The sequence below is a fragment of the Sturnira hondurensis genome, unplaced genomic scaffold (assembly GCF_014824575.4).
Source record: "Sturnira hondurensis isolate 20B ecotype Veracruz unplaced genomic scaffold, ASM1482457v3 Scaffold0008761, whole genome shotgun sequence".
NCBI lineage: Eukaryota > Metazoa > Chordata > Mammalia > Chiroptera > Phyllostomidae > Sturnira > Sturnira hondurensis.
In genome coordinates, this window is record NW_028081392.1 from 2,004,884 (window position 1) to 2,019,502 (window position 14,619).

At 39.3% G+C, this 14,619-nt stretch overlaps 1 protein-coding gene across 5 annotated transcripts in view; it reads right to left on the reverse strand.

Moving 5' to 3' along the window:
• MICU1 (mitochondrial calcium uptake 1) overlaps window positions 1-14,619 on the reverse strand; it is a 274,732-nt gene that overhangs the window by 82,615 nt on the left and 177,498 nt on the right. For all 5 annotated transcript variants that reach the window (XM_037055855.1, XM_037055852.1, XM_037055854.1 and 2 more), the window contains 2 exons: window positions 11,107-11,189; window positions 1,699-1,896 (listed from right to left, as the gene is read on the reverse strand). In XM_037055855.1, coding sequence (XP_036911750.1) covers window positions 1,699-1,896; window positions 11,107-11,189 — 281 coding nt within the window. The remainder of the gene's footprint in view (window positions 1-1,698; window positions 1,897-11,106; window positions 11,190-14,619) is intronic.

Consider the following 14,619-nt stretch of genomic DNA (forward strand, 5'->3'; position numbering starts at 1 on the left):
CTTTTATGAAAGAGTCAGTTGGTTCCCTTACATGAGGAATTGCTGACTGGCAAATAGTACCATTCTCAGTACATCTTGGCCCAAAGCCTACAGATGATCCTAAATCAATGTCAAAAACAAGGAGGCTTTCTAGACTAATTATAATTATCTTATATACTATTAGATCTCTTTTCTTCTGCATTTGGATGTAGGCTATGTGTAGGTTCCCATGTATGAAACCCCTCATCTGCTGTTAATATTTTACCTCACTGGCAATCTATACATCAGTGGACTGTCAGCTGGACAGCTCCACAGGATAACAGACAAAAGTCCCATGTCTCTTGAGACTCCCACATGTCTGGGAATGAGTGTTAAGCTAGATTGTGGAACTGGCACCTGAATGACCCTGAATTGTTATTTAAAGTTTGTCAGAAGTACTAGCTTGTGCTTTATTCTCGAACTACATTTTATGGATCTATATTGTGTTAAACTGTAATTACATAATTAATAAGTTTAATAATTTATATTCCCAGATTATGATATAATGTTTCCAAAGAAGGCCACTCCAGGTGTGCATACCAGGGGCCAAAGCATATGTCTAGAGTCTAATACATACCAACTCTTAAACCAAAACTGTTTAACTCCTAAATGCAGGAAATGAAAGTCCTGTGTGAGAGACAGCCTCCCTCTACCAGCAGGAAGGAAACACAGAAAGGCAACTGCAGAAAAGTAACTAACGTATATGGGGAGACTAAAGGATGATAAGAATTATTTTAACAAGTTCTGTTTTACAGATTTCTCTTGACTTTGATTCACCTCTCTGGTGATAAGAATGCAAAATTCACAAATGCAAGTTGCCCCTCTTAGTTTAACCTGGTATGTAAACACTAGGCCCAGCTACTTCCTTGGGTTTTTCATTTTCCTATGGGGGTTCTCATGTATGTGTAAAAATCTGATTTTTATACGCACACATATCTCACTTGCGTATATAATTTTATCTCACTTATATATATCTCACTTATATCACCTATTATAGCGGCTACTAGAGCCTCCTCAAAGAGGCTGAACTATAGAGATACATTACTTTGTGGCGTTTTTTTGAAGTAAATTCTTTGAATATAAATTACAGTATTTTTAGAAAACAAGTACAATACAAAAGCACATTTTAAAGGTTGATCTGATTTTTAGTATTATTCTACTTTGCCTCTCTTCTATAGCATGAATAGCAAGAGTTCTTTTTTAAAAAGTATTTTAAAGTTATGGTTGACGTACAACAGAGTTCTTATTAATAAGGGAAACTCAGTTATGTTTTTTCAAACTGTCTCAGTTGAGTTAAGTGGGATCCCTCATCTCCACCACCTGGTACCTTCCATGCAATACACATAAAACTGGGGATACATATTCAAGTTTGAGAACCACTCTGACCCTTGCGTTTCTTTTTCCTGAAGCTGGACATCCAAAGACAAGAGGTTCAGTTTAGGCATTTTTGCTTTCAGGCCCAGGATCATCTTACTCCGAACCATTTTCACAGAACACATTACTTCCTACCTGCTGTCAGACTGTAAATCACTGATTAGGTTCAAAGTCACCAGTCCTCACAGCTGGAGGCAGACTGAAAGAATGTGGTAAGGCAGGCTCTCCCAACCCAGTGGCTCTATGTGCATGTGTGACGGACAGTGCCATGACCGCCTGAAGTCCAAGGAATAGAGGAAGTCCTACCTCTAGCTTCAGAACATCATGCTGAAGTTTGCGCTGAAATTCAAGGAAGTTTTTGATTGTCAGCTTCCCTTTGAGATCAGCTCCAAAAAAATAGGTTGTAAGGGCTGAACACAAGCCAGACTTGAGGGTGTTACCAGTGGTAGAACGATCTCTGTGACGCATCCCCATACTGGTTTGGGAGCGAATGATGCTCTGAACCTAAAAGAGAAGCAAACACCCACCCAGAAAAACATTACAACGTGGAGACAGAGAGAAAAGTAACTGCCTAATGATTCTTTATTATTTGCCTACACTCTGCTACAATTCTTTCTTTTAATGCTCACAATCCTGTGAGAGAAGCCCTAAGATTATCCTTATTTCACACATAAGAAATTTGAGGCACATACAGTTAAATAACTTGCTCAAGGTCAAAGAGCTAGCAAGCAGCAGAACAAGGGTTCTAACAGAGATGACAGACACCTTTAAAATTGGGACCGTCTTAAAAACCTCTTTTCAGAAAAGAGTATGCATTTATTTTGAGGCCTAAAACCTCTCTCACAATATATAATCATCCACCTCACAGTAATACCTTCCATATCTCAGGAGAATTTTTAGAAATTCACAGTTTTTTATTAATGACTCCCTAGTTGTGATGAGAGACAGCATAGCTATAGGCAAATACTTAACATCTAAGAGAGATAACATTTATTAGAATGATACATGAAATATGAAATTGGTATGAAATAGTTCTCCAAGAAAATACTGGGGAATTAGTTCAATCTTTGAGAAGTTTTAATGAACTTTTTGAGAAAAGATAACTTTTGGGACTAGCAACTATGGCCTAACAATATACATAAAAGCTTTCTGAGGTGAGTTGATAATTGCTATAGCTTTTTCCCTGTGAGTTCCTGCAGTGTTTTCTCCATCTCCACAGGGAAAACACAAACCACCAGCCAAACCCACAGCTACTCAGAATAACTAGAATTGGGATATGTAAGGATACATAATAAAGGTCTGTACCATAAACAAACAACATAGGTAGTCTTGATGTTTAAATTGCCAAATTAGAAAAGTGTAATACTTAGAAACTTAAGATTTGGATTTCAAGTCCCACACCACTAGGCCATCACAGCCCCTCTGAAGCTTAAGATTTGTAATGATGAATCTACCTTAGTTAAATGTTTTTTCTTTATTTTACTTATTATCTATGACCATAAAAAAGACTTATTTAAGACAATTTAAAAGCCTCTGCTGTCTAAAGGGTGGGACACTACAAGGGAAGGACACTAGACCAGGAGTCAGAAGTCCTGGAGGCTGACTGGGCTGCTCTGCAGTGAGAGCAGAATTTATGCAGGTCGTTTCACCTCTTTGAGCCTCACTTTTCTCACTGGAAAACTTCACAGAGCACAGTATTGCTGAGTCTCCTCAACACTTTAAGTGAATATCATAAATACTTTTGATTATGATTTTCTCTGAGTTCACATTTTACATGTAAGTAAGATTGGTTGACCTTTGTTTCTCAGGCACATGGAGACTTGAAAGCCAGGTATACAATGGATTTAAAATTACTTAAGTTGAGTTTTTTAGACCTTAAATTGAAATATGGGGCAATCAGAAAAAAGCTTTTTCTATCTGAAGGCAATACATAATTCACTGTATTTATGTGTGAGAACTGGAGGATTTTCCAATAGCAGTACTGAATTAGCAGTATATGAAGCAGGATTGAGCATCAGCATGGTGAGGACCTACCACGATTTAAATTTTGCCTGTGCCTATCAATAGTACAGCTTATAGCCTTCCCACTGTGGGAACATATGCTAGCTTCAAAGTATGGTGCTGAGAGTATTTCTTTAAGTGATTGAGGGAAAAAGTGCTTTTACAGAAAATTAATGCTATAGCATCTTTTTTTTCTTTTTAATATATTTCATTGATTATGCCATTACAGTTGTCCCATTTCCCCCCTTCATTCCCCTCCACCCTGCACATCCCCTCCCCCACCATTCTCCCCTTTAGTTTATGTCCATGTGTCACAAGTTCTTTAGATTCTATATTTCCCATACTATTCCTGCCCTCCCCCTGTCTATTTGCTACCTACTGTCTATGCTACTTATTCTCTGTACCTTCTCCCCATTCCCCTCCTCCCACTCCCCTGTTGCTAACCCTCCATGTGATCTCCATTTCTATGGTTCTGCTCCTGATCTACCTGTCCTCTTAGTTTGCTTTTGTTTTAGGTGTGGTTCTTAATAACTGTGAGTTTGCTGTCCTTTCACTGTTCATATTTTTTATCTTCTTTTTCATAGATAAGTCCCCTTAACATTTCATGTAATAAGGGCTTGGTGATGATGAACTCCTTCAACTTGACCTTATGTGAGAAGCACTTTATCTGTCCTTCCATTCTAAATGAAAGCTTAGCTGGATAGAGTAATCTTGGATGTAGATCCTTGCCTTTCATGACTTGGAATACTCCTTTCCAGCCCCTTCTTGCCTGTAAAGCAGGAGAAATCAGCTGACAGTCTGATGGGCACTCCTTTGTAGGTGACTGTCCTCTTATCTCTTGCTGCTTCTAGAACTCTCTCCTTCATTTTTATCTTGGCTAATGTAATTATGATATGCCTTGGTGTGTTCCTTCTTGGGTCCAACTTCTTTGGGACTCTCTGAGTTTCCTGGATTTCCTGGAAGTCTGTTTCCTTTGTCAGATTGGGGAAGTGCTCCTTTATTATTTGCTCAAATAAGTTTTCCAGTTGTTGCTTTTCCTCTTCCCCTTCTGGTACCCCTATAAGTCAGATGTTGGAACATTTAAAGATGTCCTGGAGGTTCCTAAGCCTCTCCTGATTCTTTGAATTCTTTTTTTAAATATAGTTTATTGATTATACCATTACAGTTGTTCTATTCTCCCCTTCATTCCCCTCCACCCGCACACTCCGTCCCCCACCATTCTTCCCACTTAGTTTATAACCACGTGTCTCAACTTCTTTAGATTCTATATTTCCCCCACTATTCTCACCCTCCCCCCTATCTATTTTCTACCTACCCTCTATGCTATTTTCTGTGCCTTCTCCCCCCTTCTCCTTCCCCCAACCCCCTGTTTCTAACCCTCCATGTGTTCTTCATTTCTATGGTTCCACTCCTGATCTAGCTGTCTTCTTGGTTTGCTTTTGTTTTAGGTGTGGTTGTTAATAACTGTGTGTTTGCTGTCCTTTCACTGTTCATATTTTTCATCTTCTTTTTCTTATATAAGTCCCTTTAGCATTTCATATAATAAGGGCTTGGTGATGATGAACTCCTTGAACTTGACCTTATCTGAGAAGCACTTTATCTGTCCTTCCATTCTAAATGAAAGTTTTGCTGGATAAAGCAATCTTGGCTGTAGGTCTTTGGATTTCATGACTTGGAATACTTCTTTCCAGCCCCTTCTTGCCTGTAAGGTCTCTTTTGAGAAATCCGCTGACAGTCTGATGGGTACTCCTTTGTAGGTGACTGTCCCCTTATCCCTTGCTGCTTCTAGGATTCTCTCCTTCATTTTAGTCTTGGCTAATGTAATTATGATGTGCCTTGGTGTGTTCCTTCTTGGGTCCAACTTCTTTGGGACTCTCTGAGCTTCCTGGATTTCCTGGAAGTCTATTTCCTTTGCCAGACTGGGGAAGTTCTCCTTTATTATTTGTTCAAATAAATTTTCCACTCGTGGCTGTTTCTTTCCCCCTTCTGGTACCCCTATAATCTGGATGTTGGAACGTTTAAAGATGTCCTGGAGGTTCCTAAGCCTCTCCTCATTTTTTTGAATTCTCATTTCTTCATTCCTTTCTGGTCGGATGTTTCGTTCTTCCTTCTGGTCCATTCCATTGATTTGAGTCCCAGTTTCCTTTCCATCGCTATTGGTTTCCTGGACATCTCCCTTCATTTCAATTAGTTTAGCCTTCATATGTTCCTCCAATTTGTGACTGTACTCTACCAATTCTGTGAGCATCCTGATAAATAGTGTTTTAAATTGGGCTTCTGAGAGCCTGGCAATCTGTTGGTCGCTTAGAGTTATTGGCTCTGGGACTTTGAGTTCTTGCACCATCTTTTGGGCTGTTCGTGCCTGTTAAATAGCAGGAAAGGAGCCCTAGGTTTTCACCAGAGCAGGGCAACTCAGTTGCTGGGTTGTGACGTTGTATGTGGGGGAGGGGTCAAAGAGGGACAATGGTTTCCCTCCGGCGCCTGCTGCCGCGACCCCCACCAGCACCGCAGCCACCACTGTCACCAGGGCCACGCGCCCTGCTCCACTGCACGCGAGTGTGCCACCGCTGTCAGCCCTCCACCACTGGGTTCGCCCCCTGGGGCCTGCGTGGTCCGTCTCACTGCGTGCGAATGTGCGACCTTGGTCAGTCTGCCCTGCACCCGGACTAGGTCCAGGCTGCCTGCGCTCCTAGGTCTGTCCTTCCCCACCCTGCTCCGCTGCTGGCTCTGCCTCTCTTACCGTCCCCGTTGAACGGTTCGTAGCTGTCGGACTTCTGTATAATTTGGTTTTCTGGTCTCTGGGTGTGTCTTAGTTCTCCAAAACTTTTGTTGTATCCAAACTTGGTTGTGGGAGAAGGCACAGTGTTTCCACCTATGCCTCCATCTTGACGGAAGTCTCTGATTCTTTGAATTCTTGTTTCTTTCTTCTTTCCTGTTTGGTTGTTATGTTCTTCCTTCTGGTCCACTCCCTTGATTTGAGTCCCAGTTTCCTTTCCTTTCCTATTGGTTTCCTGTCCAGTCCCCTTCATTTCAATCAGTTTAGCCTCCATTTGTTCCTCTAATTTGTGACTAAAATCAACCAGTTCTGTGAGCATCCTGATCACCAGTGTTTTGAACTGTGCATCTGATAGGTTGGCTGTCTCTTGGTCGCTTAGAAGTATTGGCTCTGGGGCTTTGAGCTGTTCTTGAGCCATAATGTTAATGTTTTGGTCAGTTCGTGCCTGTTACGTATGAGGGATGGAGCCTTAGGTGTTCACCAGGACGGGGCACCCCACGTTGCTGGGTTGTGACGCTGTATGTAGGGGCGGGGTCAGAGAGAGGCAATGGTGTTTGTTCCAAGCTCTCTCTCAGATTTTGGTCCCCTCTGCTGCTTCCTGCAAGCAAACCAGGCCCCCTGGTGCCAGCTCCTGGGTGTGTGGGCTTGTGCACCCTCCAGGACCCTGTGGGTCTCTCCAACAAACTCTCTGTGAGCCTGGGAGCTTCTCCCAGCACCTCGACCCAGAAAGTTTTTCCAATTGGTGCTTTTAGGCTTTAATTCCTGTCGCTGGGGCTCTATCCTGTGCAGTCTTTCTCACTGCTCGCTCCTTTGCCTGGTTTATCTGCGCATGAACATGTGACTGTGGTCAGCCAGCCGCCTTGCTCCCCCACTGGGTCCGCCTGTTGCCAACCTGTGCCTGGGATCTGCCAACTGCTGCCTGCACTCCTGGGTTCGGTCCAGCTGATTTTTCCTGCAGGACCCGTCTCTGCCAGCCACTGACTCTGCCCCTCTTACCCATCTGGCTGAATGGTCTGTTGTTGTCAGACTTCCATACAGTTCAGTTTTCTGTGTTTTGGTTGCATTTTTGTTACTAAAACTTTGTTGTCTTTAAAATTGGTTGTACAAGGAGGCACAGTGTTTTCACATACACCTCCATCTTGGACAGAAGTCAGTAAGTATGTTTATAAAATGCTGCCTGGTGAATTCTTTTCCCGGATTCAATGTACACCACACGTCAGCTTATTCAAGGCCCTAGCATCTTCATTAATGATTAATAACAATACAGTCCAAATGCTGTCACACTTATGTGTAAACTGTTGCTCACTATAAGTGTTCTTTCACTAAAGACTTTTAAAAAAAGTATGTATCACTAAATTTTTTGTGTGAGAGAGAAACAGAGAGACAGAAAGAGATTATTTTCTTAGTATTTCTCAGTTGGGCAATACTTTCTTAAAATATTTTTATTTAGATAACTTGTTAATAGTATAACATAAGAATCTGTCAAAATACCAGCTAGTCACATGAATGCTTACTATATGCTACATGCTGTGGAGAAAATCAAGAGAAGTATAAAACATGATCTCTGAAATAAAATCTCATTCTTTTTCTTTTGTTTCACAATTGATAGCTATCACTTCTCATACTTTCATACTAAAAAACATTTCTGTCATAGCTTAGGTGAATGTAGCCCAAATAATCAATATCTTTTGCTAGGTTAATTCTGCTTTATGATTTGCTATGAAATGGGTCAGAGAAAACTCACACTTACTATTTATAATTATAAATGCTTTTTAGTAATTTGTGCTTATACATGATCAAAGTGATTCTGGAAGATGAATGAAAGAGTAATATTAGCTATTAATTTGCTCATGCCACATTAACTTTGAAGACATATGATGATGAAATGGAAGATGTCCTCACTTGGTTCTGTTTAAGTTTTTTAAATAAAGTTGTCAATGAAATACCCGTTTACCTGGGAAATAAGAGTAAAGGCTGGGTGCATTTTCAACTTAATAAATTATTATATTTCCCAAGAAAGTAAAATGTAGAAAGATGAAGTAGAGAAACTTCTGAGAGCCATTCACTCATGAGCCACCTTATAATTACTTTTTGATTTTCTTCTAAAGAGTTTTACATCAAGCTTTCCTGTGATCAACATTGTAAATTGCACGAGGTTAGCAAGGATTGCATTAGGTGAACTTAGCATCTCTTCCCTGACAAGTGAACAGAATGGTGAAATGACTGCCCCAAGTCATTCACATGTCAGCAGCAACACCAAATGTAAGACCCACATAGCCTGAACTCAACCTAAAGTTTAGCGCTGTAACAGGAGTATGGAAGTTATGACAATTTTGCTCCTGAGGGGTACCCTAAGTAATTTCTTAGGCTATTTCAAAACCACATTTCCCCCCTTTTTAATTATCTTTCTCTTCATCCCTTCCTTCTCCCCCTCTCCTACTTTTATTTCTCTCCTTCCTGCTTCTTAGGTCTGCCTGAAGCCCTCTTTTAGCATTTAATACTAAACAGGACTTCATCTGCTTCTGGTAATGGATGAGTAGCTGTTTCCAGGCCAATCCTTGCTCAGATGACAATAATACACTATGGACAAAATAAACCAAACAACTAATTGGAGGCGCTAGGGGTGACCATGGGCAGATACTGGAGGGGAGTTGACACTCAGAAGAAGGTAAATAGCACTGGGTGAGTTTCCCACTTTATGAGTTTCAGCCTAAGGGAAGTCCCAGTCTACATCAGAAGGATTGGTGTCCTCAGTTGTTCTGGCTCGAAAAACCAGAGGACAGACTTTGTAGCAACTACAACCACTGGAACGGGGGAAAATCCTGGAAAGGAGAAATCCAAAGAAGGGAGCCCCAAATTCTAGATATAAACTCCAGCTAAATCCAGTTAAGATTAATAGCCGGCTACAACAAACAAAACTAATTATCTTTAGATGAATATATCCAAACACATAGTCTATGACATGACTCCTAATATCCAGACTATAATCCAAAATTACTTGATATATGAGAAAATGGGAAAATTTGGCTCATTCTCAAGAGAACAGGCAATCAATGGAGATGACAGAAATTCGCAGACAAGGATTTTAAATAAGTCATTATAACAGTATTCAGGATATAAAATATGCTTGTAATAAGGAAAAGATGGGACATTTCATATGCGAAAGAAACTACAAAAATGACATGGGAGTTCTAGAATTTAAAAATGTGACATCTGAAATAAAAATTTACATTTGTTTAACAAACAAATGTAAATTTGTTTGATTTACATTTGTTTGATTTACATTTGTTACACTCTCTGATTGTTTAACAGCAGAGATGCTATGGCTGAAGAGTCAGCTACCATGAAGACAAATCAATAGAAATTACGCAGTCTGATAAGTAGAGAGAAAAGATTAAAAAAAAAAAAGAAACCACATGGAGACATATCGTAATAAAATCTAGAAATCTTTTGTTTTCTAGTCTAGAAAACAATGGTAAAAAAATCTGGAAAGCAAAGAGAGAAAAACAACATGTTACATATACAGTAACAATAACCAGTGACTATTCATTAGTAGGAATCAGAAATAGAGAAACAGTAACTGAGAATTTCACATCCATATCTAGAACTCTATGTCTAGAATATCCTTCCATAAGTAATGATGATATAAATTCATTCATCACCAACAGATGTGCACTAGAAGAAACGCTACAGAAAGTTTTTCCAATTGAAGCAAAATGGTACATATGAAAACCAGTTTATTCAGGAAGGAATGAAAATCATCGGAAATGGCAAACATGTGAGTAAACATAATGGAATATTATTGTTCTTATTTTTTTAAAAAATATGAGCATAAAAGCAAAAATTTTAATGTATTATGGGGCTTATAATGTACAGTAGTCCCTCCTTATCTGTGGTTTGGCTTTCCATGGTTTCAGTTACACTCAATCATGGGAAAAAATATTAAGTGAAAAATTCCAGAAATAAACAATTCATAGTTTTAAATTGTGTGCCACTCTGGGTAGTGTGATGAAGTCTCTCACCATCCTGCTCCATCTCACTTGGGATGTGAATCTCCTTTTGTCCAGCATATCCAGACACTATCCAATACTCACCTGTTAGTCACTCAGTGCCACGCCAGTCATCAGATCGACTGTCATGGTATCACAATGCTTGTGCTCAGGTAATTCTTATTTTACTTAAAAATGGCCCTAGAGCACAAAACAGTGGTGCTGACAATTTGGATACGCCAAAGAGAAGCTGCAAAGTGTATGTATGTATGTTTAGGAAATAGCACAGTATATATATTTGGTACCATCCAAAATATCAGGCACCCACTGGGGGTCTTAGGACGTTTCTCCCATAGATAATGGAGGACTATCATATGCGGTAGAGGTAATACACAGGAAGAAATACACAGGACTACAACAGAAAGAAAGGAGGAGTAAATGGAACCATATGACTGCAAAGTTTCTACATTTTATGTGTAGTATAATAGAAGTTCTAAGCAGACTGTGTATATTTAAGAATGTATGATAGACACAGGGTGCAAATTTGAGTAAATGTCTCTAGGTGTTTTGAAATATTTATCTGTGTGCATTTCTTATTTATCATTCATCTTTGTGTTCTGAAATGTCTGGCACAAAGGAACTGTTTGATAAATGTTGACTGAATATGTGATTGAATAGCCATAACTTAGCCTCTCAGCATTATAGTTTAATTCATAATGAGAAATCAGGGCAAGCTTGACCTTAATCATATGCTAAAAATAATTCCTTATGTTTACAGTGAAAACAAGAAAACCCCGCATGTTAAAAGCGAGTAACTGAAAAATGTCACATTAGGTAGTTAAAAATTGGACAGCATCTGAGTACACTGACCAAGGCAAAAGTAACTCCAAGCACATGAAAAAGGATTAAATATGAATGTATTTAAAAGAATGCTCCAGGACAACTTGCCTGTTCAAACTCCTCCATGTCTACTTCTCCATCTCCATTCAAGTCAAACATCTTGAAGGCAATTTCAAAATTTCTCTGAGGAGCTGAAAATAGGAAGGAAGAAAGGAAGAACAGGAGGAAAGGAAGAAGAGAGGGAGGGAGGAAAAAAATATTTAGATGACATTGACCAAAAAATCCCCAAAACTCAGTTCTTTAAGAAAAAAAGATTAACACTAAAATGTAGTATCAAGTCACATAATATTACCATATTTATCTACATCAACCTTTTCACAATACCCCTTAAAACCAAAAGAGAATTTTACTACAGGCAGTAAACAGCATCTCTCACCCTGGTCGGGTGGCTCTGTTGGTGGGAACATCGTCCCGGTACATCAAAATGTTGCAGGTTCAATCCCTGGTCAGGACCATGTTGCGAGTTCGATCTTTGGTTGGGGCACATACAGGAGGCAACCAATCAATGTCTCTCTCTCATATTAATGTTTCTCTCTCTCCCTCCCCCTTTCCTTTCTCTCTACTAGAATGAAGAAAGACATATCCTCAGATGAGAATTAAAAAAATTGCATTTGCCTACCTTCGTGTTTCAATAATCTTTTAAATACTTCTGCTTTGCTTTCTTAGACACCATCCACTTTAGCTGTACAATACTAATGCTGTTGCTCTGTTACTTAAATATAGTAATGTTAATCTGAGCATAAAAGTCAGTCTGGGTGAGTCATACTGCTGCAAAGAAGTTGAAACTCTTTTTTTAAAAAAATATTTTGTTTATTTATTTTTAGAGAGAAGGGAAGGGAACGAGAAAGAGAAGGAAAGAGAGGAAGACAGTGGTTGCCTCTCACACACCCCCTACTAGAGACCTGGCCTGAAACCCAACCATGTGCCCTGACTGGGAATTGAACCAGCAACCCTTTGGTTCTCAGGCCAGCACTCAGTCCACTGAGCCACACCAGCCAAAGCAGAATTTGAAACTCTTAAGCCATTGTCTTGCTTTTTAAAATACAAGCTCTGGCTTTGTACTTTGTTATTTCTAGTCTCTCCATTTTAAGCACAATCAGCTTAGTGGATGTCACTCTGCCAATAGGTTACTATCTGTACTAATTTACTCATTGTGACTATAGCCTGGTGGTAAGGCAGAACAGCATATTGTTAGCTGTTTGGCCCCCAATTTCAACCATCTTAGTTGGGTATACAAATTACTGAGTGAGGTATACTTAAATGGCAAAATAAAGCTGAAATTTAAAAAGCAAAATAAAACCAGTGGAGGCCACATGAGAGGCAGCCACACACACATTGATGTTTCTCTCACTCTCTTTCCCTTCTCTCTAGGAATAAATAAATAAAATTAAAAAAAAGCAAAATAAAAAATGCAAAGCCTGAGAAGATGGTATATATTTTTTCTCTTAAGTGAGTGATGAAAGCTCTTTGACTTTCTTATTGCTCCTAAATCAATCAAAACATAATATACTTATGCATTAGAATAATATGTGTATAAATATAACAGCCCTCCTTTCTTACCATGCTAAATGTTCTGGTAAAGGAAACTAAATAGTTTACTTTCTTCCTTTGGTGATTCAAATTTACACAGCTGCAGAGGACAAACCAAAATAAATAACCTAATACTACCAAATTAAAATTTTAGCTAGTATAATTTTTACTAACAAAGAACTGTAAAGTTTTCATGTAGACAAAAAAAGTAAAAAAGGGTTTAGTACATTATGCGTAGTTGTAGAAAGTCCATAGTGCCATCCTGCTCAAGAATTTGTCAACGGCAAACTGAACTTCTGGCTTAAAATCCACTTTCAGCTTGGTAGCCAGCTAGGCTGGCAAGCTCCTGGTTTTTATTTGCATCGTTAAGTCATGTGCCTGTGCGTCCGACTGCCTGCCTCACTTGAAAACGGCCTCCAAATAGTTAGCTCTTCTTCAGGCCACAAGTAAACCTGCTAAGAAGGATGCAGCTAGGGGAATTCAACTTTTGTATTATTTATTGCCACCTCTTCCATTTTTCCTACCTGTCTGGATGCTACCTTTTACTGAAAAGTTATTATAAGCCAAACACTGAGCTAGAAGATTTAAAGCTGTTGATGATCTGCTATTGCATTCTCAATCCTGGAAGTTTTTATTTCCTTATTTTTTAATTAGAAGAGGAAACTGGGGATCAAAGCCATTAAATGACTAGCTCAAAATCACACAGCTAATATGTGACAGAACTGGCAAGAGAATAGGTCGGTGTTGGCTCCAAAATCCATGAACTGTTCATTATGTGCCACGGCCTCTAATCTGGAGACAGTGATACAATAACAAGCACATACTCTTTACTCTGATATGTTTTGACCTAGAAACGAAACAACAAACATGACTCACTGGTTACATCAGTCTCTGTAACAGCTGAGAGTCCCAAGTTGCTCATCTCAAAAACTACCTGACTTCAAAGGAACATTATTGCATATGCCGTGCTCAGTAGTTTAGACTTGGCTGTGCAAACTGGAGACCTACAGGCAACATTAGATTCTCAGATAAAATTATCAAATGTTTTTAAAAATTCTGAATATATGTTTAAAAATAAGAATGCACTCTCCTATTCTCCCCTATTGCCTCACATTTAACCTGCTTTACTCACAAACTTTTTTTTGCTTAATCCTTGAAGATACTTGAGATTGTAACAACTGCAAATGGTATGAAGCCACTGAAAGTTTTAAGCAGAGGAGTGACACTTTCAAACAGGCATTTATAAAGGACCTCTCTGGCTACCGTGTGAGGATGAATTGGAAAACAAGAACCAGCTGCACAGATCATTGAAGGTCTTATAAATGTTAAAGATACGAATTGAGGTGATGGCAGTGGTAATGGAGAGGAGGAAACAGACTGGAAAGAACAAGGCAGAAATTATACAACTTAATGATTAATTAGCTGTGATGAGTTGAGAGTGAAGGACAACAGCATGACTGGCTTGGGCTATTGGGTAACTTGCATGTTATTAACCAAGAGATACAACAGATATAAAAGGTTTGAGGAATAAAATGAGTTCAGATCAGATCTGCTGAATTCAAGGGGTCAACAGCATATTCAAATGAAACGCCCAGGAAATAGTTGGAAATACGGATCTAAGCTTAGAAGAGAGTGGCAAAAGCTCAGAGTCCTTGGTATAAGTGTGGTGAGCTGCAAAGAGCCTGAAATGAAGTTGCCCAAGGAGGACTGAGGGTTGAGGAGAAGGTTGAAAAAAGGGTAGAAGGCAGTTGAGAGAAAACAGGAAGACGAGGTGGCATCATATTAGGAGGAACATAGTCCAAATGAATAGAAATAGGGAAATACTTGGCAAAAGCCAGTCAGTGTGCTGTCACATATGAATTAAGGCAGCATTTCCACTCCTATCTCCACCAATTAGAGAACTTACATAGAGTGCTTACAATTTTAGCTTTATCATAATTGTTTATTCTTACAGTCCCGTGAGTTTCATGAAGGCATGTGCCTGTATCATTTAAATGACTGAATGAGTAACTCTACCAAATCATAGTTCTA